Source organism: Stenella coeruleoalba (genome assembly GCF_951394435.1).
Source record: "Stenella coeruleoalba genome assembly, chromosome: 2".
Taxonomy (NCBI): Eukaryota; Metazoa; Chordata; class Mammalia; order Artiodactyla; family Delphinidae; genus Stenella; species Stenella coeruleoalba.
The window spans coordinates 91,856,174-91,881,155 of NC_137147.1; the positions used below are offsets into that span (position 1 = coordinate 91,856,174).

The 24,982-nt window shown below is 36.5% G+C and overlaps 1 protein-coding gene across 3 annotated transcripts in view; it reads right to left on the bottom strand.

Moving 5' to 3' along the window:
• FAM227B (family with sequence similarity 227 member B) overlaps positions 1-24,982 on the bottom strand; it is a 279,841-nt gene that overhangs the window by 253,404 nt on the left and 1,455 nt on the right. For 2 of the 3 annotated variants that reach the window (XM_079914518.1, XM_079914519.1), the window contains exons 1-3: positions 7,786-7,814; positions 4,495-4,548; positions 2,021-2,252 (exon numbers count right to left, since the gene is read on the bottom strand). In XM_079914518.1, coding sequence (XP_079770644.1) covers positions 2,021-2,252; positions 4,495-4,545 — 283 coding nt within the window. In that variant the 5' untranslated portion in view covers positions 4,546-4,548; positions 7,786-7,814. Of the gene's footprint in view, positions 1-2,020; positions 2,253-4,494; positions 4,549-7,785; positions 7,815-24,982 lie in introns of those variants that run through there. The other variant, XM_079914520.1, reaches the window with a different exon arrangement.

Below are 24,982 nucleotides of genomic sequence, written 5' to 3' on the forward strand. Positions count from 1 at the left end.
ATGTACGTGAGTTTATCTTTGATAAAGGAGGCAAGAATATACAATGGACAAAAGACAGCCTCTTCATTAAGTGGTGCTTTGAAAATGGGACAGCTACATGTAAAACAATGAAATTAGAACACTTCCTAACACCACATACGAAAATAAACTCAAAATGGATTAAAGACCTAAATGTAAGGCCAGACACTACAAAACTCTTAGAGGAAAACATAGGCACAACACTCTATGACATAAATCACAGCAAGATCCTTTTTGACCCACCTCCTAGAGAAATGAAAATAAAAACAAAAGGGACCTAATGAAACTCCAAAGCTTTTGCACAGCAAAGGAAACCATAAACAAGACCAAAAGACAACCCTCAGAATGGGAGAAAATATTTGCAAACGAAGCAACTGACAAAGGATTAATCTCCAAAATATACAAACAGCTCATGCAGCTCAATAACAAAAAAACAACCAACCCAATCCAAAAATGGGCAGAAAAACTAAACAGACATTTCTCCAAAGAAGATATACAGATTGCCAACAAACACATGAAAGAATGCTCAACATCACTAATCATTAGAGAAATGATTACCTCACACTGGTCAGAATGGCCATCATCAAAAAATCTACAAACAATAAATGCTGGAGAGGGTATGGAGAAATGGGAACCCTCTTGCACTGTTGCTGGGAATGTAAATTGATACAGCCACTAGGGACAACAGTATGGAGCTTCCTTAAAAAACTAAAAACAGAACTACCATATGACCCAGCAATCTCACTACTGTGCATATACCCTGAGAAAACCATAATTCGAAAAGAGACATGTACCACAATGTTCATTGCACCTCTATTTACAACAGCCAGGACATGGAAGCAACCTAAGTATCCATCGACAGATGAATGGATAAAGAAGATGTGGCACATATATACAATGGAATATTACTCAGCCATAAAAAGAAACAAAATTGAGTTATTTGTAGTGAGGCAGATGGACCTAGAGTCTGTCACACAGAGTGAAGTAAGTCAGAAAGGGAAAAGCAAATACAGTATGCTGACACATATATACGGACTCTAAAAAAAAAAGAAAAAAAATGGTTCTGATGAACCTATGGGCAGGACAGGAATAAAGAAGCAGATGTAGAGGCTGGAGTTGAGGATACAGGGAGGGGGAAGAGTAAGCTGGGACGAGGTGAGAGTGTGGCATGGACTTATATACACTGCCAAATGTAAAACAGATAGCTAGTGGGAAGCAGTTGCATGGTACAGGGAGATCAGCTCGGTGCTTTGCGACCCCCTAGAGGGGTGGGAGGGAGGTGCACGAGGGAGGGTATATGAGGATATACATATGCACATAGCTGATTCACTTTGTTTTACAGCAGAAACCAACACAACGTTGTTAAGCAATAATACCCCAATAAAGATTAAAAAAAAAAGACATATATTACAAGTTTGCCCGTTAAATAAAGAAAAAGATAAGAATCACCATTAGTATCTAAAACTATTGTGAAAGTGTTAATAAACACAACTAGGTAAAGGTTATATAAATACTGAAAAGTAGTAAAAATTATCATTACTTACAGATACACTTTTCACTCAGTCTGCAGTTATCCAATAGTGAATGCTAGGTACTTCCCACAGATTAACTTAGCTCATATAGTTCAAGTCTCACTCCTTTTACTTTGGGTTGTAGGTCTAACTGTTTTTAATCTCCTGACTCTTGCTGACTTGCTTGTCTCTGGTAACAATATTCGTTGATGCAACCCTGTTTTCCTGATATTTGCTTACTTCTGCTCCAGCTCAAAGGTCAGAACTGTTTTAGGCTTTATCCTAGCAACACTTTCTTTGAATCCAAATGTTCATTTTCAACTAAAAATCCAAATTGGACCATTTTGAAATGAAGAGGTTTTAAAATAGAATAAATTTATGTTTTGATATTTTATATCTTAGGATTTCATTCTTTATGAGAATACACACACACAGTGATAGACACACACACAAGTGACAATTACTTTACGCATATAAAAAATAAGGTTTACTTGTCCTGGAAGTTATTCTGTTCCACTCAAATATTCCAGAGACATGGTTTTTCAGAAGAATTGAACACTCTGCTAATCTTGACTCCATGGCCATGGCCGCATCATGTACTCGCGGGACATTTCCCCGTAGATGTGTATAAATTGAAGTAAATGAACTATCTTCTTTTATTTTCTTCAGAGTACATAACAATTTATCATTATCCCCAAAATGGATTTCCTTTGGCCAGTGATCCTGCAAAAAATGTGAGACAATACAACTTAAATCATTTTTTAAAATGAATTTAAATAGAAGAGTTCAAAAATCAATGAGCTGAAATTCAGGCTTTATTCTATAGCATCATTTTTTATTAAATGCATTTTTTTAATTTGTGGGAAAAAACATAAACTTTACAAGTTTCAGATGCTTTATAAAACCCTTTTTTTATCATTTGAAAGTAAGTTGCTTACTTGACTGATGACCCCATCATCCTTGAATACTTTAGCATTTATTTTCTAAAAACAAACCATCAGAATAAGGAAATTGGCATTGTTACATTGTTCCTATCTAATTCTCTGAGTTTACTCAAGTTTCATCAACTAAATCAATAATGCTCTTTATAGCAAAAGGCTCTAGTTCAGTATCACACATTGTGTTTAAGCATCATATGTCTTTAGTCCCCTTCAGTCTACAACAGTTCCTCAGTCTATGTAATTAAAACCACAAGTTCATACTGATAACTCTAATTCCAGTTTCAAACATTCTAGTTTTCTCTTTCCATATTATAATTAACATCTCCAACAGTGAAAACCCTAGCTGCCATTATCTTAAATATATGTACTTATTTGATCCATCTTTTCAGGTAGTCAATCTCTCCTATCCATTGCCAGACTCTTCACTATGTGGATGCCCCTCTCATCCTGCTTAGGCTCTGACTTCTCATACCAGGCCATAGCCTACCTCCACATTTCCTGAACTACCTCCCCACCCAAGGCCACATGTGAATACCATCCTCACCCCCTTGGACCCCAGCACCTGTGGTATCACATGGATACCTTCCCTCACGGTGGCTGAGTTCAGAAAGGCTGCTCTGGGTGACCACAGAACATTGCCCTCCCCCGCCAATGTGGATGCTGCCTTGTTTTGGCCACCAAATGGCCTTAGGAGTACATTGTTCAGGAAAGGAAGGAGAACAAGGAAAGGGAAGAAAAGAAAGGGAAATGAAGGGAAGGAAAGAGGAATCACAACATTAATATTTGCAAATCTAAGTTTACCTTTTAATAAAATTGTTTAATACCAAAACAAAGAAATACAGCTGACACAATTAAAGGTTTGTGAATAAGAAAATGCTTTCTGGAATAGTAGGAACTTTCACAGGATGAAACTCTTTAAGAGGAATTTGGGTAAGATATTCTGAGAATTTAGCTTAAATGGGAATAAATCTGAAGTCTGCAGATCAGAAATTTTAAACCTGCGTTGGTCTATTCTACTTCCATTTTTCTTCCTTTAAAAGCTTCCTAAACCCACTGTATTCTCTAATGATAACAGGTACCTGAATAATACCCAGCTTTTAATGCTGGAGAAGTTTCCCAGCAGGATCTAGGTGCCCCTGCCATTTTGGAAAAAGAGAATATTACTTAGATACATAAGTGCCCTCTCCCAAATCCTATAAACATACATCTTAAACAAAACACATAACCACCTGGGGAAGTTTTCCAGCATTAAAATCTGGATGTGTCAAAAATACAAAGATCTCAGAAAAATAAGATATGATCACAAGATATACTCCCTGGAGACAAACATTGTCAAATTAGAATGACAGCCAGATTTGAAAACATAGTCCTTACGTATGAGTCATCACTTGCTATTGTTAGGGACATTGGGAAAGTGGGGAGAGGCTAAAATGGAAATGAATTTGAACAGATTTTACAATATGCACAAAGGTTTATGAAAAGGTAGCCTTTATGCCAGACTTGAGATATCACAATTCTTGTCCAAGATACTGAATTACAGTATGAGGTGAATAAAGTATCTTGAAATTCTACCAGCCTGATTAGATTATGATTTCCTTACTTTAAAAAGTGAGATATACGTGATTAATCTATAAATGATAGAATTAGGATGCTTATCCTTTTCAGTGCTTATCTCTTAATTTTCTAAAATGACTATCATAGTCATAATTAGAAAAAAACATATTGGTAATTTTGAAACGTAAAAAATTACATTTAAGGAGGTAGATAGATGAGGGTGGCATATAAAGTCTTTATAGCTTTAACATTATATAATTTTAGAACGTATTTTTTAAAAGGACTAAGTTTCTAAAGGTAATTTCAAAAGCCTACTGTAATTCTAATCAAACTCTCAACAATTTCTTTTTAAATTGACAAAGTAATTCTATAAGCAATCAAAAAGAATTGTTATTTTTTCCTAAAGGAAGAAGACTGATATGTGCACCAGTCATATATCAAAGTCCCATAAAACAGTGTATTCCACTCACCAAGTTTTGAAGCTTTAAGAATTCTTCAATGTTCTTTGGAGGTTCTTGCATTTTCTAATGAAGTAAAATCAATATTGTTCATTAACATAAATTCAGATTGTTTATATGATGCTTACACCTAATTTATTTCAGTACATTATGATACTGGACTTAAGTTATAATTTTCAGAGCTGTAAGATATTGTTAAATGTTCACTTTTGTTAAGTCCTTGCACTTTGAAAAGGGACAGAGATCAATGTTTAAATTCGGAGCCCCCAAACCAAATTCTGTAAAACGTTTCCCTCTCATACACTGCTCCTGGAGAAAAGCTCCATGTGAATCCTTATGAATAGCCTCATTTCCAATTCCAACAAGAGTTCCAAGATATTTTGGGCTATCTTGGATGGTGTCTACAATAAATTCAGAGCCAGTGATATAATAACATTCTCCTCTTACTGATGGAATATTTTAAAAGGCACAGTAGTGACCTGGTGAAAATAATTTAAATCTTTGAATGTTTCAGTGTAGTAAGTAATAATCCCATTTTTGCTAGTAGTTTCTTTGTAAGTTGAAAATGTATTCTTTCATTAGACAAATTAATTTTAATCAAGCCATCTTGCTATTCCTTGCCTTAGAGACTGTGTGCACATTCGTCCTTCTGCTCGTAAGGCTCCCCTGCCCCAAACCCTCTCCCTCCAATTCATTCTTGGCCTATTTAACTCTTATTTCAAACATCAAATTAAAAGTTGCTTTCTCTAGGAAGCCCTCCTTGGCCCCCCAAAAGATTCTTTACGGTAACAACAGCAGATTTGTATCTCTATGAGGACAAAAACTGTAGTGTAATCACTGCTGAAGTGTCAAAATTTCATGTAGTGACTGGCCAATGGTCAGTGCATAATTAAGTACTGTGATGTGTATAAATTAATGAATAAATGAGTAGACGAATGTCAAAGAAATGTGTAAGTATTTTAAAAAATAATAAAACCATTTCTAGAGAATGAAAAACCAATGAGAAGAAGGCAAAAATAACAAGAATTCAGGATATCCTATATAATACCCTAATGTTCTGATGATGACATGTCTGAAAAGATTGTATTATAGTTTAATTTACTAGAACATATTTCATATCAATAGATAAAATGATCAAGATTACAAATCACAAGACCATGTTTTGCAAAAATAACTACACATTTGAGGTTGAATACAATATTTCACTGTCTTAATACTGTTTAAAATATGTGATGAACATAAGTAAATATATAACAGATAATACAATAATAAAATAAAGGACATATGTGACAGTCATTATAAAAAACAAGTGTACAGAAGCAAAGATGCACAGAGCTGTCAAGAAATTTTATGGAAAACACAGGCTCTAGGCCTAGCCAAATTGAGAAGAATAAGTAATAAGAGATGGTGTGCACAGAATGCTTAGAGACAAAAAAATGTTCACAGTATAATCTTCAGGGATAGCGAGTATAGCAATTTCACTAGAAGAAAGCTATCAGTATATTTTGAGATGCACAGAATACAAAGGAGCCAATTTAAATGTTACCTTTTTTTCCCCTTTGTAATGGCTGTCAAACCACTTCTAGTACAAAGCCCTAAAAATACCCACATTTCAACTAAAGGGAATTAGAAAAAGGAATTGAAGAAGTGAAACTTGCATAGGAAAATTTCAGATAATTTCAATATACAATCCCAGAGTTCTATAGTGGGGAAGTTAAAAGGAGGTGAGGCATAAATTAAACAGACTTATGACCTTGGTAGGATGCAGAAGGATGCAAAAACACCGATGCTTCCATGGTAACAATATGAAAATCCCAGACCAAATAAAAATCTTACTTTTCTATGGGGTTAGTGAAAAGTGGTGGATGCCAGTAAGCAGGACTACATAATTTGTGACAATTCAGAGTCCCTTGTTCAAAAAATAAGAATTTTAAGATGGTAACATCAGGCTATTAAACCTAGTATAGGGTCCTTCTAATCAGTAGGTCCTATGCAACTGCACAGCTTGCAAGCCCATGAAGCCACCCTCCTTGTAAGCCTTGATGACCCGAAATCCAGAGAGGAACATCTCAAGTGAGCATAAAGCTGTGGCAGCTTCCTTACCCAACAGTGAGCTCTGTGCATACACTGAGGGAAGAGTTGGCCTGCCATGGCGCAGTAACTTCAAAGAGATAAAGAGAAATCAGCTGGGCCTCAAGAGTCACCATGAGCTGGGGGATTAACCAGAGTCTGAAAGATACCCAAATGAAAGAATAAATGACTCAACCAAACAATCCCTTCTCCGGCCCCCAAGTCTTACTTCTGAGTTTTGTTAGAAAAGCAGAAGAGGAGGGGCTGGAAAGATACAGAACTTATGTAAGCCAACACATTCTTATAGTACTTGGGTTCCAGAAGCCCAGACAGAATTGAGTACAAAGGTGAACCAACAATAGCTAAAACTTCATTCCACACGTGTACCAACTCAACATTGACAAGATATAACAGGTGGCTGTGAAGAGGGAGGTTGAAATTTGGGTTAGTCACAAGTTAACTCAATCTAATTAAAGCTGCAGCCAACCCTAAAGCCCAACTCAAATCTAGGAGTATTTAAAAAAAAAAACAAAATCAGCCTCTCACTTGAAGTACTAAGGAGAGAAAAAAGGCTTGCACTCTCAGAACTAAAACTAAAACTTCAGCCTCCACAATTTTTTCCACATAATGTCTAATACACAATATAATTTCAAGACATACAAAGAAGGAAAATGGGATCCATAATCAAAAGAAAATGCAGTCAATACAAACCAAGTCACTGAGAATCCAGTGATTGTAATTAGCATCAGGGACTTAAAAACAGCTATTATAAATACATTAAAGATTTTAAAATATAGGTTGGATTATAGTGCATGAAGACACGGAGTATTTAAAGAGAAATAGAAATTCTAAAAAAGAAGCGAATGGCATTTCTAGAACCATGTAAATACGAAACATAAGAAAACTGTGTCTACATTAATATCAAAGTAGACTTTAAGACAAGGAGTATTACCAGATATAAATAAGGTTATTTCACACTGATAAAAGGTCACTTCATTAAGAAGTCATACCAATGCCAAATTCATTTGCATCTAATAAGAGAGCTTCAAAAGAAAGAGCAAACGTTGATAAAACTAAAGGGAAATATGGGTGTTGGGCTGCACCTCACAGGCCTGAAAGTCTTGTAATTGCTCAGTTGCAAGACTGAAGAAAGAACCTGAAAACAGCGACAGAGACATCAATAGTTTAACAGATAGGAAATTACAACTCCAAAGGCCTGGAGCCACACCTCACCTCCGACGGCAGACAAGACACAGCAGCCATCTTTGCCACTACGGGAAAAGGAGGCTACTATTTATAGGGGCAATTAACATCAGGTTGGCTCATCAGTTACCGGGGAAACCGGCAGAGGCGGGTCCTTCACAGCCCCTCCGGTTAATGAGGGCAGATGTTTCTCTTTGATAAACTAGCAGGTGGAGCTGTTTTGGTCTAAGGATTAGAATAATAACTGGCTGGGGAAGGGGCTGGTCGAGCAGGGGATATATAAAGAGGAAGAGAGCAGCCATCTTGAGGGGTCTGATCATATAATAGGCAATAGATTTTAAAATCTCTTTGAGTAACTAATGAATCAAGTACACACACACACAAATCAGTAAGGAGATAAAATATCTGAACAACATTATCAAGGAACTTAACCTAATTGACATTTATAGAATGATACCTGACAACTGTAGAATATACACAATCTTTTTTTTTTTTTTCTTTTGCGGTACGCAGGCCTCTCACTGTTGTGGCCTCTCCCGTTGCGGAGCCCAGGCTCCGGATGCGCAGGCTCAGCAGCCATGGCTCACGGGCCCAGCCGCTCCGCAGGATGTGGGATCTTCCCGGACCGGGTAACGAACCCGTGTCCCCTGCATCGGCAGATGGACTCTCAACCACTGCACCACCAGGGAAGCCCCACAATCTTTTTTTTTTTTAATTTATTTTATTTATTTTTGGCTGCGTTGGGACTTTGTTGCTGCGTGTGGGCTTTCTCTATTTGCAGTGAGCAGGCGCTACTCTTCCTTGCGGTGCTCGGTCTTCTCACTGCGGTGGCTTCTCTTGTTGCGGAGCATGGGCTCTAGGGCACATGGGCTTCAGTAGCTGCAGCACGCGGGCTCAGTAGTTGCGGCACATGGGCTTAGTTGCTCCGAGGCATGTGGGATCTTCCTGGACCAGGGTTCGAACCCGTGTCCCCTGCATTGGCAGGTGGATTCTTTCTTTTAAACATCTTTATTGGAGTATAATGGCTTTACAACGGTGTGTTAGTTTCTGCTTTATAACAAAGTGAATCTGTTATACGTATACATATATCCCCATATCTCTTCCCTCTTGCATCTCCCTCCCTCCCACCCTCCCTATCCCACCCCTCTAGGTGGTCACAAAGCACTGAGCTGATCTCCCTGTGCTATGCGGCTGCTTCCCACTAGCTAGCTATTTTACATTTGGTAGTGTATATTTGTCCATGTCACTCTCTCACTTTGTCCCAGCTTACCCTTCCCCCTCCCCGTATCCTCAAGTCCATTCTTTAGTAGGTCTGTGTCTTTATTGCCGTCTTGCCCCTAGGTTCTTCATGACCGTTTTTTTTTTTTTTTTTAGATTCCATACATATGTATGCATACAGTATTTGTTTTTCTCTTTCTAACTTACTTCACTCTGTATGACAGACTCTAGGTCCATCCACCTCACTACAAATAACTCAATTTCATTTCTTTTTATGGCTGAGTAATATTCCATTGTATATATGTGCCACATCTTCTTTATCCATTCATCTGTCGATGGACACTTAGGTTGCTTCCATGTCCTGGCTATTGTAAATAGGGCTGCAATGAACATTGTGGTACATGACTCTTTGAATTATGGTTTTCTCAGGGTTTATGCCCAGTAGTGGGATTGCTGGGTCATATGGTAGTTCTATTTTTAGTTTTATAAGGAACCTCCATACTGTTCTCCATAGTGGCTGTATCAATTTACATTCCCACCAACAGTGCAAGAGCGTTCCCTTTTCTCCATACCCTCTCCAGCATTTATTGTTTGTAGATTTTTAATGATGGCCATTCTCACCAGTGTGAGATGATATCTCATTGTAGTTTTGATTTGCATTCCTCTAATATTAATGATGTTGAGCATCCTTCCATGTGTTTGTTGGCAATCTGTATATCTTCTTTGGAGAAATGTCTATTTAGGTCTTCTGTCCATGTTTGGATTGGGCTGTTTGTTTATTTGATATTGAGCTACATGAGCTGCTTGTAAATTTTGGAGATTAATCCTTTGTCAGTTGCTTCATTTGCAAATATTTTCTCCCATTCTGAGGGTTGTCTTTTGGTCTTGTTTATGGTTTCCTTTGATGTGCAAAAGCTTTTAAGTTTCATTAGGTCCCCTTTGTTTATTTTTGTTTTTGTTTCCATTTCTCTAGGAGGTGGGTCAAAAAGGATCTTGCTGTGATATATGTCATAGAGTGTTCTGCCTATGTTTTCCTCTAAGAGTTTTGTAGTGTCTGGCCTTACATTTAGGTCTTTAATCCATTTTGAGTTTATTTTTGTGTATGGTGTTAGGGAGTGTTCTAATTTCATTCTTTTACATGTAGCTGTCCAGTTATCCCAGCACCACTTATTGAAGAGGCTGTGTTTTCTCCACTCTATATTCTTGTGGCAGGTGAATTCTTAACCACTCCACCACCAGGGAAGTCCCACAATCTTTTAAAGTAAGGGAACATGGAACCTTCACCAAGATGGACCTATGCTGTACCATAAGACAAGTCTCAAAGATTTCAAATAACTGAAATCATTCAGAGTGTGTTCTTTGACCACAATAGAAAATAGTAACAAAAAGACATTTAGGAAATCCTTGAATATTAAATAATCCATTTCTAGCTCAAAGAGGAAACAATAAGAAAAATTAGAAAGTTTTCTAACTGAATGATAATGAAAGATAATGAAAACACAATGTATTAAAATTTGTGGGATGCACCTAAATCTATGCTTAGAAGAAAACACAGTGCTTAGGAAGCTAAAAAAACTGAAAAGAATTTAAAAAATAAGTAGAAAAAGGAATAAAAAAGATATGAGCGGAAGTCAATGAAATAAAATATAAAACCAATAGAGAACTCAATAAACTGAAATCTGGTCTTTTAAGAGAGAAAAAAAAATGATACCTTAATAGATTGAAGTTAAAAAAATGAAAAAATATAAATGATCAATACCAGGAATGATAAAGGGGATGTCATTAGGGAGTGTTCACACATTAAATGACTAAACGGCATATAATTTAAAACTTATGTCAATGAATTTGACAACCTAAATGAAATGGACAAATCCTTAAAAGAAAAAATTACCACAATTGAAAGAAGATGATATAGTAACTTTCAAAAATAGAGGAGGGAATACTTCCTAAATCATTTTATAAAGCCAGAATAACTTTGATAATAGAATCTTACAAGATTACAAAAAAAAATTATAGACCAAATGTCCCTCAAGAAGATAGATACAAAAATCTTTAACAAATTACTACCAACTTGAGGCCAGTCAGATATGAAAAGGATATATCACGCTCACGTGTAGTTTACCCCAGGAATTCCAAAATCAGTTATAAAATTTTACATTGTCTTTAATGTATCATCAGTGTTGAGTGGGATTCAAAGCTATGAGATTTTTGGTCATCTTTAATATCTGAATTTTAAAATTCTATGTAATTGATGGTTTAAAACTTATTTTTATTCATAATAATGACTTTTAAGACACATTATTCTAAAGATTCATAGAAGACTTGAGCATAAATATTTTACATTTAGGTATTTTAAATTCAAACCTAGTATTTTCAAAACACAATTCATGATCATTGCTTGAAACACAAGTCCTTACTCAGTAAATCTTGTTCTTATTTTTAATTATAAAGGTTTCACAATCATCCAGGTTTGAAGTCTGAATTATCTTAGACTCTTCCTTCTCCTTCCTTATCTCCTATATCCATTTTATCACAATTCCTTTAAAAATACCTTTAATTATGCCTTCATTTACAGTTCCAATATTAATATAATAGTTATAATTATGGCTTGTTTTTTCCAAGTCATATGTGCAACTAATTTGTGTTTCTTAATCTTTTTGTTAAAGTAAAAAACACATACAGTAAACTGCACAGCTCTTAAGTGTATGGATTGATAATTTTTTTTTTTTTTACAAATCTGAACACCCCTATAACCAATGTACAAATCAAGATACAGAACATTGCTAGTAACCCAGAATAACGTCTTACTCCTTTCCAGCCATTTGCCTCCCCAATATAAACAGTATTCTACTTCTACCTCTCTAGATGTTTTGCCTATTTTTGAACTTCATTTGAACGGAATAATCAATATGCACACTTTCTACCTTCCTTCACTTGACACCGTGTCTATAAGATTCATCCATGTTGTTTCAACATATAGTAGTAATGTTTTTTCTTTGCTGTGTAATATTCTATTGTATAACATATACCAAAATTTAACCATTCTACTTTTGATGGACATTTGAGTCCTTTTCTGGTTGTGTAAATTATGTTGTATATTATTATATCAAGATAATAAGAAATCTCTTTTAATGTCTTTTGGTATACTTGATATAGAACTTGGAGTGGGATTGATGGGTTGGCTTTAGTAGATATTGTCAAGTAGTTTTCCAAAGTGGTTTGTCCCTATTTTCACTCTGAACAGAAGTGTATGAATGTTCCAGTAATTCCACATTCTTACTAAAGAATGTAGTATTCTTTAGTACTACTGTATATTTAGTATTGTCAATACTTTTAAATGTAGGAATTCTGGTGGGCATGTAGTTGTATCTTGTGATTTTAATTTGCATTTCCTTGATGAAAAATGATGCCGATCAACTGCTTGTTGGCAATCTGGATATATTCTTTTGTGAAGCAAATGTTCAAGTCTTCTGCTCAATTTCTATTTGGGAGTTGGTATTCTTAACTGATTTTATTGATATTGATTTGATGGCATTTTTATTAATTTTTTATTGTTATGATGTAGAGCTTTTGTCAGATAAGACAAAATAGTGTTCGCCATTTTAATGCTTTTTATTATGATGCTTTAATTTTAGTAAAGTCAATTATTTATGCATTTTTATCTTATCTAAGAAATTTTTAACCTACCCCAAAGTGAAAAGATGGTCTTTTATTTTACCTTCTAAATGTCATACTTCTTTACTTTCACATTTAAGCCTATGATCTACCTTGAATTGACTTTTGTATTTTAGGTGAGGTAATAAATTGAGGGTTTTTTTTTTTTTCCACATGAATTTCCAGTTGATCCAGAACTAATTACTTTAAAAGACTGTGTTTCCTGCTACATTTCAGTACCATCTAGCCATATATTCAAGTGACTATATATGTCAGGATGTAGGTGTGTTTCTGGACACTCAGTTCTGTTCCTTTGGTGTAATTTTCTGTTCTTTTGACAATACCATACAGTTTCAATAACTGTACCTTTATTTTAAATCTTAATATGTTATAGTTTACATACTCCAGCTTTGTTTTCCTCTGAGTTGCTCATCACTATTTTTATCCTTTTACATTTCCCTTTAAGTTTTAGGAATCAGATTGTCAAATTCTGCAAAAACCTACTGGAACTTTGATTAGGATTAGATGACATATATTGATCAATTTGAGGAACTAACATCTTTACAATGTTATATCTTTGAACACATGAAAATAGTGTATTTCTCCATTAATTTAGATTTTTAAAATTTTCCTTTGGTACTGTTTGTTACAGAACTTGGACAATCTTTCATTAGATTTATCCCAGGAAACTTGATGATTTTTGTTCCTATCGTACAGTATGTTTTAAATGTTTAAACTACAAATGTATTTTTAACATGTCCTTTTCTATTGTTTCTTCCTAGTAAATAGAAATATAAATGATTTTTCTATTTAAATCAGCTATATTGAGGTATAATTTACTACATAATTACTATGTAAAAAATTACCATTTTAAGTCACAGTTCAAAGAATTTTGAAAAATGCATACATCCATGTAACCTCCATTACAATTAAAATGTGTAATATTTAGATCACTCCCAAAATGTTTCCTTGTGCTACTTTATTGTTGATCCCTACAACTCCACACAGAAATATCCCACCACTGGCGTTAGGCAACACTGATCTGCTTTCTGTAACTACAGACTAGTTAGTTATAAATTAGCTTTGCCTGGTCTAGAATTTCGTAAGAATGGAATCATAACATTATGTACTCTTTTGTATCTGGCTTTTTTTGCTCAACATAAGTTTTCTGTGAAATATCCAAGATCACTACATATTATTGCTGAGTAGTATTCCATTTGTGTGTGTGTGTGTGTGTGTGTGTGTGTGTGTGTGTGTTTGTGTGTGTATTGCCTTGTTTAAATATTTGAGCTATTATGGGAAAAAGCTGCTATGAAAATTGCATACAAGTCTGTGGATACATTTTAATTCCTCTTAGGTGGCTACCAAAGGTAAATACCTTATGACAATTACAGAAATTGAATTTGTAATGAAAAATCTCACAAAGAAAAATTCCAGACTCAAATGGCTTCACAAGTATATTATATCAAAGATTTAAGGAAGCAATCACACAAATCTTACACATAATCTTGCAGAAAATAAAGGAGAAGGGAACATGTTCTAATCATTTTATATTTGTTCTCCTATATGTAATATGTCTTTTTCCTCTGGCTGTTTTTAAAATATTGTATTTATCACTGGTTTTCAGCAGTCAGTGGGGTTGCTTTCCTCCCTCCCTCCCTGTTCCTCCCTTCCCCTGGTCCTTCCTTTCTTAATTCTGTTTGGGTTTGCTGAATTTCTGAATGTGTTCATTTATAGTTTTCATCAATTTGGATAATTATCCATCATTATTTATTCAAATGTTTTTTTCTTCTGCCCATCTTTCCTTCTGGGACTCCAACTGCATCTATGTTAGATAGCTTGAGATTGTTCTACAGGTCACTGAGTCTGTTGGGTTTTTCTTCTTAGGCCATGCAGTGAGGCATGCAGGATTTTAATTCCCCGACCAGACATCAAACCCACGCCCCCTGCATTGGAAGGGCACAGTCTTAACCACTGGAACACCAGGAAGTCCCCTGTTGGTTTTTTTTTCCCAACTTTTTTTTCTCTGTGCTTCAGTTTGGATAATTAATGTTGTTAAGTGCATCCAGTAAAGTCTTCATTTCAGACTCTATTTTTTTCCTGGGTGCTATGTTGAAGCCCTAAGCCCCAATGTGACTGTGTTTGGAGACGGGCCTTTGGGGAGGAAATTAAGTTTAAATGAGGTCATAAGGATGGGACCCTAGTCCAATAAGAGTGTTGTCCTTATAAGAAGAGGAAGAGACACCACAAGGATCTTTCTCTCCATGCATGCACAAAGGCTATGTGAGGACACAGTGAGAAGGCGGCCATCTACAAGCCAGAAAGAGAAGTCTCAGCAGAAACCAACATGAATAGCACCTTAGTCTTGGACTTCAGGCCTCCACAACTGTGAGAAAACAAATTTTTGTTGTTTAAGTTACCAAGTCTGTGGTATTCTATTATGGCAGCTAGAGCAGACTAACATAGATGCAATTTCTCAAAATTGTTATAGAATCATTCAGATTGTCTATCTCCCCTTTCATCAGTTTGGTAAATTGTGTTTTTCAAGGAAAACAAAAAATGTCAAATACTTTGACATAAGTATTTGTTCTTAATATCCTCTTATTATTTTTACCATCTGTAGGATGTTTCCACTTTCACTCCTGCTATTTGAGTTTTCTCTTTTTACTCAGTCAGTCTAAGGCTTTTCAATTTTATTAATCCTTTCAAAGAACTAATTTTGGCCTTGTTGCTTTCCTATAGTGCACATTTGTTTTCAGTTTCATTGATTTCTGATCTTATCTTCATTAGTGCCTTTTTTCTACATATGTTTGAGAATTTCCCAATGGAAAAATCTGATCCTCTTATGAAGACAGTGAGCTTGAGCTTTATATCACTGTTTTAAACTTTATTCTTCAATATGAACAGAAATCTTAGGCTTACTAGATATTTAAGGAATAGATGTAAAATTTCAAAAAAGATAAAAATAAAAAAATAGAAATCCATACAGATAACAAAATAAAATCTGAGAGGATACAGACAATGCGGGGAACAGAAGGAAACTTTTAAAACATCTTTAAGATTCTTAGAGAGATATGATAAGATAATGCATCTCTGAAACCAAAACAGCATTTTATGAGGTGAGAGAAAAGAAAATGAAGGTACAAATATAATGCTATAAATTAATTATTCAACAAAGTTTGTAGGGGGAAAATAGCTGAAGAAATCTTCTGGAAACTAGAATAAAAAATGTTAAAGAAAAGAATCAGAGGAAAAAAGATAAGAACTTAGATTATTATTTCCGGAAAGTGACTTTCAACCTAGAAATTTAAATATAGACAGCCCATCGATTAAGTACGTGGCATATTTCAGATTTGCAAGCCAGTTTAAAAAAAAAAAAAAAAACACCATTTCTCCCTGTATTAGTTTCACATCGCTGCTGTAACAAATTACCAAAAACTTAGTTGCTTAAATCAACACAGGCTTACTTATCTCACAGCCCTGCATTTTAGAAGCCTGAAATGGATCTGCAGAGCTACAGTACTCCTTCTGGAAGCTCTAGGGGAGAATTTGCTTCCTTGCTTGTTCCATCTTCTAGGAATCCCCTACATTGCTTTGCTCCTTAGCTCCTTCTTCAAAACTCAAAGCCAGTAGTGTAGCATCTTCTTCCCTTTCTGACCTCTTATCTCTCTCTTATAGGGATGCTTGTGATTATGTTGGACCCACCTAGATAATCCAGCAATTTCCTCATTGCAGGATCCTTAACTTAATCACATACACAAAGTCCCTTCTGCCATATAAGAAAACATATTCATAGGATCTGGAGATTAGGGTGTGGACATCTTCGGCAGGGATGGGGGGGCGGTTATTATCTGTCTACAACATTTACCTTTTCTCAGGAAGCTACTAGAGGATATGTTTCATAAAAACAAAGGATTCCATAAAGAAAAAGGAATCAAGGAATCCAACACAGGAGAGCACTATCGGATTGGTAAAAGAAACCAATACTGAATGAACTAGAGGTTGAAATGCTCTAGAGGGAATATCTGGAAGGAAAAAAAATCTTCTAGATTAATTGATGTGTTTGAATGTAATGTTTTATCACTTTGGCAGAGTTTCTGAGGACAGATTATTAATAAGTACAATAAAATATGACAATTAAGACAAAGGAAGATAAAAGCCTGTATTAAAAGTTAATGTGGAGGGAGACCTTCAAGATGGCGGAGGAGTAAGACATGGAGATTACCTTCCTCCCAACAAATACATCAGAAATACACCTACATGTGGAACAACTCCTACAGAACACCTATTGAACACTGGCAGAAGACCTCAGACTTCCCAAAAGGCAAGAAACTCCCCACGTACCTGGGTAAGGCAAAAGAAAAAAGGAAAAACAGAGACGAAAGAATAGGGATGGGACTTGCACCTCTGGGAGAGAGCTGTGAAGGAGGAAAAGTTTCCACATACTAGGAAGCCCCTTCACTAGCAGAGACGGGGGGGTAGCAGGGGGGAAGCATCAGAGCCACGGAGGAGAGCGCAGCAATAGGGGTGCAGAGGGAAAAGTGGAGAGATTTCCACACAGAGCATCGTTGCTGACCAGCAATTCAACAGCCTGAGAAGCTTGTCTGCTCACCCACTAGTCGGGAAGGGTGGGGGCTGGGAGCTGAGGCTCGGGCTTCGGAGTTCAGATCCCAGGGAGAGGACTGAGGTTGGCTGTGTGAACAGAGCCTGAAGGGGGCTAGTGTACTACAGCTAGCTAGGAGGGAGTCCGGGAAAAAGTTTGGAACCGCCTAAGAGGCAAGAGACCATTGTTTCGGGGTGCGCGAGGAGAGGGGATTCAGGGCACCACCTAAACGAGCTCTAGAGATGCGCGTGAGCCGCGACTATCAGCGCGGACACCAGAGATGGGCATGAGATGCTAAGGCTGCTGCTGCAGCCACCAGGAAGGCTATGTGCAAGCACAGGTCACTATCCACACCTCCCCTCCCAGGAGCTTGTGCATCCTGCCACTGCCAGGGTGCCGCGAACCAGGGAAAAGTTCCCAAGGAAAACACATGGCTTGCCTCAGGCTGTTGCAACGTCACATGGCCTCTGCGGCTGCAGGCTCACCCTGCATTCTGTACCCCTCTCTCCCCCAGGCCTGAGTGAGCCAGAACCCCCTAATCAGCTGTTACTTTAACCCCATCCTGTCTGGGTGGGAACAGATGCCCTCAGGCAACCTACACTCCGAGGTGGGGCCAAATTCACAGCTGAACCCCAGGAGCTGTGTGAACAAAGAAGAGAAAGGGAAATTTTTCCCAGCCTTAGGAGCAGCGGAATAAATCTCCACAATCAACTTGATGTACCTGCATCCCTGGAATACCTGAATAGACAACGAATCATCCCAAAATTGAGGTGGTAGATTTTGGGAGCAACTGTAGACTTGAGGTTTGCTTTCTGCAAATCTAATTTGTTTCTGGTTTTATGTTTATCTTAGTTAAGTATTTAGAGTTTATTATCAATGGTAGATTTGTTCATTGATTTGGTGGCTGTCTTCCTTCTTTTTATATATATAGATATATTTTTTTTTCCTTTTTCTCTTTCTGTGCGTGTGTATGTGTATGCTTCCTTGTGTGATTTTGTCTGGTTAGCTTTGCTTTTACCATTTGTCCTAGGGTTCTATCTGTCCTTTTTTTTTGTATAGTTTTTAGCACTTGTTATCATTGGCGGATTTGTTTTTTGGTTAACTTGTTCTCTTCTTTATTTGTTTCTTTTATTACTTTTTATTATTTTTAATTTTAAATAATTTTTAAATTTTTTATTTTAACAACTTTATTTTATTTTTTTATTTTTTTCTCCCTTGCTTCTGAGCCATGTGGCTGACAGGGTCTTGGTGCTCTGGCCGAGTGTCAAGCCTGTGCCTCTGAGGTGAGAGAGCCAAGTTCAGGACATTGGTCCACAAGAGACCTCCAGCTCCATGTAATATCAAAGGGCGAAAGCTCTCCCAGAGATCTGCAACTCAACACTAAGATCCAGCTCCACTCAATGACCAGCAAACCACAGTGCTGGACACCCTCTGACAAACAACTAGCAAAACAGGAACACAACCAAACCCATTAGCAGAGAGGCTTCCTAAATTCATAATAAGGTCAGAGGCACCACAAAACACACCCCTGGACACGGTCCTTCCAACCAGAAAGACAAGGTCCAGCCTCATCCACCAGAACACAGGCACCAGTCCCATCCACCAGGAAGCCTACACAACCCACTGAACCAACCTTAGCCACTGGGGGCAATCACCAAAAACAACGGGAACTACGAACCTGCAGCCTGCAGAAAGGAGATCCCAAACACAGTAAGCTAAGCAAAATGAGAAGATAGAGAAACACAGAGCAGATGAAGGAGCAAAGTAAAAACGCAACAGACCAAACAAATGAACAGGAAATAGGCAGTCTACCTGAAAAAGAATTCAGAGTAATGATAGTAAAGATGATCCAAAATCTTGGAAACAGAATGGAGAAAATACAAAAAACGTTTAACAAGGACCTAGAAGAACTAAAGAGCAAATAAACAATGATGAACAACACAATAAATGAAATTAAAAATTCTCTAGAAGGAATCAATAGCAGAATAACTGAGGCAGAAGAACAGATAAGTGACCTGGAGATAAAATAGTGGAAATAACTACTGCAGAGCAGAATAAAGAAAAAAGAATGAAAAGAAATGGGGACAGTCTCAGAGACCTCTGGGACAACATTAAACACACCAACATTCCAATTATAGGGGTCCCAGAAGAAAAAGAGAAAAAGAAAGGGACTGAGAAAATATTTCAAGAGATTATAGTGGAAAACTTCCCTAACATGAGAAAGGAAATAGTCAATCAAGTCCAGGAAGCACAAAGAGTTGCACACAGGATAAACCCAAGGAGAAACATGCCAAGAAACATATTAGTCAAACAATCAAAAATTAAATACAAAGAAAAAATATTAAAAGCAGCAAGGTAGCGGAACAAATAACATACAAGGGAATCCCCATAAGGTTAACAGATGATCTTTCAGCAGAAACTCTGCAAGCAAGAAGGGAGTGGCAGGACATATTTAAAGTGATGAAAGGGAAAAACCTACAACCAAGATTACTCTACCCAGCAAGGATCTCACTCAGATTCAATGGAGAAATTAAAACCTTTATAGACAAGGAAAAACTAAGAGAACTCAGCACCACCAAACCAGCTTTACAACAAATGCTAAAGGAACTTCTCTAGGCAGAAAACACAACAGAAAGAAAAGACCTACATAATAAACCCAAAACAATTAAGAAAATGGTAATAGAAACATACATATCAAAAACTACCTTAAACATAAATGGATTAAATGCTCCAACCAAAAGACATAGACTGGCTGAATGGATACAAAAACAAGACCCATATATATGCTGTTTATAAGAGATGAACTTCGGACCTAGGGACACATACAGACTGAAAATGAGGGGATAGAAAAAGATATTCCCATGCAAATGAAATCAAAAGAAAGCTGGAGTAGAAATTCTCATATCAGAAAAAATAGACTTTAAAATAACGACTATTACAAGAGACAAAGAAGAACACTACATAATGATCAAGGGATCAATCCAATTAAAGGGATCAATCCAATCCAATTGTAAAGGGATTTACAATTGTAAATATTTATGCACACAACATAGGAGCACCTCAATACATAAGGCAACTGCTAACAGCCATATAAGAGGAAATCAACAGTAACACAATCATAGTAAGGGACTTTAACACCCCACTTTCACCAGTGGACAAATCATTCAAAATGAAAGTAAATAAGGAAACAGAAGCTTTAAATGACACATTAGACAAGATGGACTTAATTGATATTTATAGGACATTCCATCCAAAAACAACAGAATACACTTTCTTCTCAAGTGCTCATGGAACATTCTCCAGGATAGATCATATCTTGAGTCACAATTCAAGCCTTGGTAAATTTAAGAAAATTGAAATCATATCAAGTATCTTTTCCGACCACAACGCTATGAGACTAGGTATCAACTACAGGAAAAAATCTGTAAAAAATACAAACACATGGAGGCTGAACAACATGCCCCTAAATAACCAAGCGATCACTGAAGAAATCAAAGAGGAAATGAAAATATACCTAGAAACAAATGACAGTGAAAACACGATGACCCAAAACCTATGCGATGCAGTAAAAGCAATTCCAAGAGGGAAGTTTACAGCAATAAAATCCTATCTAAAGAAACAAGAAACATCTCAAATAAACAACCTAACCTTACACCTAAAGCAATTAGAGATAGAAGAACAAAAAAGCCTAAAGTTAGCAGAAGGAAAGAAATCATGAAGATCAGATCAGAAATAAATCAAAAAGAAATGAAGGAAACAATAGCAAAGATCAATAAAACTAAAAGCTGATTCTTTGAGAAGATAAACAAAATTAATAAACCATTAGCCAGACTCATCAAGAAAAAGGAGAGAAGTTCAAAGCAATGAATTAGAAATGAAAAAGAAGAAGTAACAACTGACACTGCAGATATACAAAGGATCATGACAGATTACTACAAGCAACTATATGCCAATAAAATGGACAACCTGGAAGAAGTGGACAAATTCTTAGAAAAGCACAACCTTCTGAGACTGACCAGGAAGAAATAGAAAATATAAACAGACCAATCACAATAACTGAAATTGAAACTCTGATTAAAAATCTTCCAATAAACAAAAGCCCAGGATCAGATGGCTTCACAGGTGAATTCTATCATTTAGAGTCGAGCTAACACATATCCTTCTCAAACTCTTCCAAAATATAGCAGAGGGAGGAACATTCCCAAAGTCATTCTACAAGGCCACCATCACCCCAAATCCAAAACCAGACAAAGATGTCCCCAAAAAAGCAAACTACAGGCCAATATCACTGATGAGCATAGATGCAAATATTCTCAACAAAATACTAGCAAGCAGAATCCAACAGCACATTAAAAGGATCATACACCATGATCAAGTGGGGTTTTCCCCTGGAATGCAAGGATTCTTCAATATATGCAGATCAATCAATGTGATACTCCATATTAACAAACTGAAGAAGAAAAACCATATGATCATCTCAATAGGTGCAGAAAAAGCTTTTGATAAAATTCAATACCCATTTATGATAAAAACCCTACAGAAAGCAGGCCCAGAGGGAACTTACCTCAACATAATAAAGACCATATATGACAAACCCACAGCCAACATCATTCTCAATGGTGAAAAACTGAAGCCATTTCCTCTAAGATCAGGAATAAGACAAGGCTGTCCACTCTCACCAGTATTATTCAACATAGTTTTGGAAGTTTTTGCTACAGAAATCAGAGAAGAAAAAGAAATAAAAGGAATCCAAATTGGAAAAGAAGTAAAGCTGTCACTGTTTGCAGATGACATGATACTATACATAGAGAATGCTAAAGATGCTTCCAGAAGACTAGTAGAGCTAGTCAATGAATTTGGTAAAGTAGGAGGATACAAAATTAATGCACAGGAATTCCTATACACTAATGATGAAAAATCTGAAAGAGAAATTAAGAAAACACTTTCATTTACCATTGCAACAAAAAGAATAAAATACCTAGGTATAAACTGACCTAAGGAGACAAAAGACTTGTATGCAGAAAACTATAAGACACTGATGTAAGGATTTAAAGATGATACAAACAGATGGAGAGGTATACCATGTTCTTGGATTGGAAAAATCAATATTGTGAAAATGAGTATACTACCAAAAGCAATCTACAGATTCAATGCAATCCCTATCAAACTACCAATGGCATTTTTCACAGAACTAGAACGAAAAAATTTACAATTTGTATGGAAACCCAAAAGACCCCAAATAGCCAAAGCAATCCTGAGAAAGAAAAACGGAGCTGGAGGAATCAGGTTCCCTGACTTCAGACTATACTACAAAGCTACAGTAATCAAGATAGTATGGTACTGGCACAAAAACAGAAATATAGACCACTGGAAAAGGATAGAAAGCCCAGAGTTAAACCCACGCACATATAGTTACCTTATTTTTGATAAAGGAGGCAAGAATATACAATGGAGAAAAGACAGCCTCTTCAATAAGTGGTGCTGGGAAAACTGGACAGCTGCATGTAAAAGAATGAAATCAGAACACTCTCTAACACCATACACAAAAATAAACTCAAAATGGATTAAAGACCTAAATGTAAGGCCAGACACTATTAAACTCTTAGAGGAAAACACAGGCAGAAAACTCTATGACATATATCACAGCAAGATCCTTTTTGACCCACCTCCTAGAGAAATGGAAATAAAAACAAAAATAAACAAATGGTACCTGATGAAACTTAAAAACTTTTGCACAGCAAAGGAAACCATAAACAAGACCAAAAGACAACCCTCAGAATGGGAGAAAATATTTGCAAATGAAGCAACTGACAAAGGATTAATCTCCAAAATTTACAAGCAGCTCATGCAGCTCAATATCAAAAAACCAAAAAACCTAATCCAAAGATGGGCAGAAGACCTAAATAGACATTTCTCCAAAGAAGATATACAGATTGCCAACAAACACATGAAAGGATGCTCAACATCACCAGTCATTAGAGAAATGAAAATCAAAACTAAAATGAGTTATCACCTCACACCAGTCAGAATGGCCATCATCAATAAATCTACAAACAATAAATACTGGAGAGGGTGTGAAGAAAAGGGAACCTTCTTGCACTGTTGGTGGGAATGTAAATTGATACAGCCACTACGGAGAACAGTATGGAGGTTCCTTATAAAGCTAAAAATAGAACTACCATATGACTCAGCAATCCCACTACTGGGCATATATCCTCAGAAAACCATAATTGAAAAAGAGTCACGTACCACATTGTTCATTGAAGTTCTATTTACAATAGCCAGGACATGGAAGCCACCTAAGTATCCATTGACAGGTGACTAGATAAAGTAGATGTGGCACATATATACAATGGAATATTACTCAGCCATAAAAAGAAATGAAATTGAGTTATTCGTAGTGAGGTAGATGGACCTACAGTCTGTCATACAGAGTGAAGTAAGTTAGAAAGAGAAAAACAAATACCGTATGCTAACACATATATATGGAATCTAAAAAAAAAAAAAAATGGTTCTGAAGAACCTCGGGGCAGGACAGGAATAAAGACGCGGATGTAGAGAATGGACTTGAGGACATGGGGAGGGGGAAGGGTAAGTTGGGATGAAATGAGAGAGTGGCATGGACATATATACGCTACCAAATGTAAAATAGATAGCTAGTGGGAAGCAGGCACATAGCACAGGGAGATCAGTCGGTGCTTTGTGACCACCTAGAGGGGTGGAATTGGGAGGGTGGGAAGGAAACGTGAGGGGGAGGAGATATGGGGATATATGTATATGTATAGCTGATTCACTGTGTTATAATGCAGAAACTAATACACCGTTGTAAAGCAATTATACTCCAATAAATATGTTAAAGAAAAAAAAGAGACTGCCAAAAAAATGTTAATGTGATCATATGTGGCTCACGCTTGAATAATATTTACAAATGTTAATTTAAACAAAAACTTTGATACTACAGTATTGAGAGATGAGGAGATAAGAGTGTGTAGGGGTAGGCAGAGAAGGAATGTTCACACACTTGGGCATGGTGTTATAAAACAGCTTCATCACTGCCTTCTTTCAGAAAGTGAAAAATCAAGAAATTGCAGTATATTTTGACATATGGAGTAAATAACAGAAGTATCTAAAATACTTGAAAGAATTTTTCTTTGAAGAAAAGAATTGAGATAAGAGGAGGGGTTGGGGACTACAGGGTGTTGGTTAAAAACTTAGAATGTGGCAAACTGTTACTGCTCACCAATACCTGTATGTTTCTCTACATTTCTGCAGCTCCCTTGCAGTTAGAGGGGAACTTGGATTAAATTCTAGCCAATGAAATGTGGGCAAAGTGACATACACCATTTTTAGGGCTGACCTCTAAAATTTTTGTGTGATTCACTGTGCTTTCTTTCTTGACAGGTTAGCTGTGGCTCCAAGTAGTAGGAGACAGCACAACCACTAAAAATAAAAAGAAACCTACTTTTCTTAAGTTTAACATTTCATCTGACTAGTAATAGCCACAATGGATTTCTTGTGAGAAATAACAATTTATTGTATGAAACCACTGAAATTTGGGGGTTTTCTGTGACAGCTGTAAATTCAGTGTGTTGGTTTTTAAAAAAAACAGCCACAAATTCCTTGACAATCTTTTGAGAAGTGGCATCTACATCCCCTCACCTAAAATCTAGACATGCCTTGAAACTCATTTATAATAAAACGAATGTGAGAGAAGTAATGCTGTGTTACTTTGGGGGACTAGGTTAGAAAAGA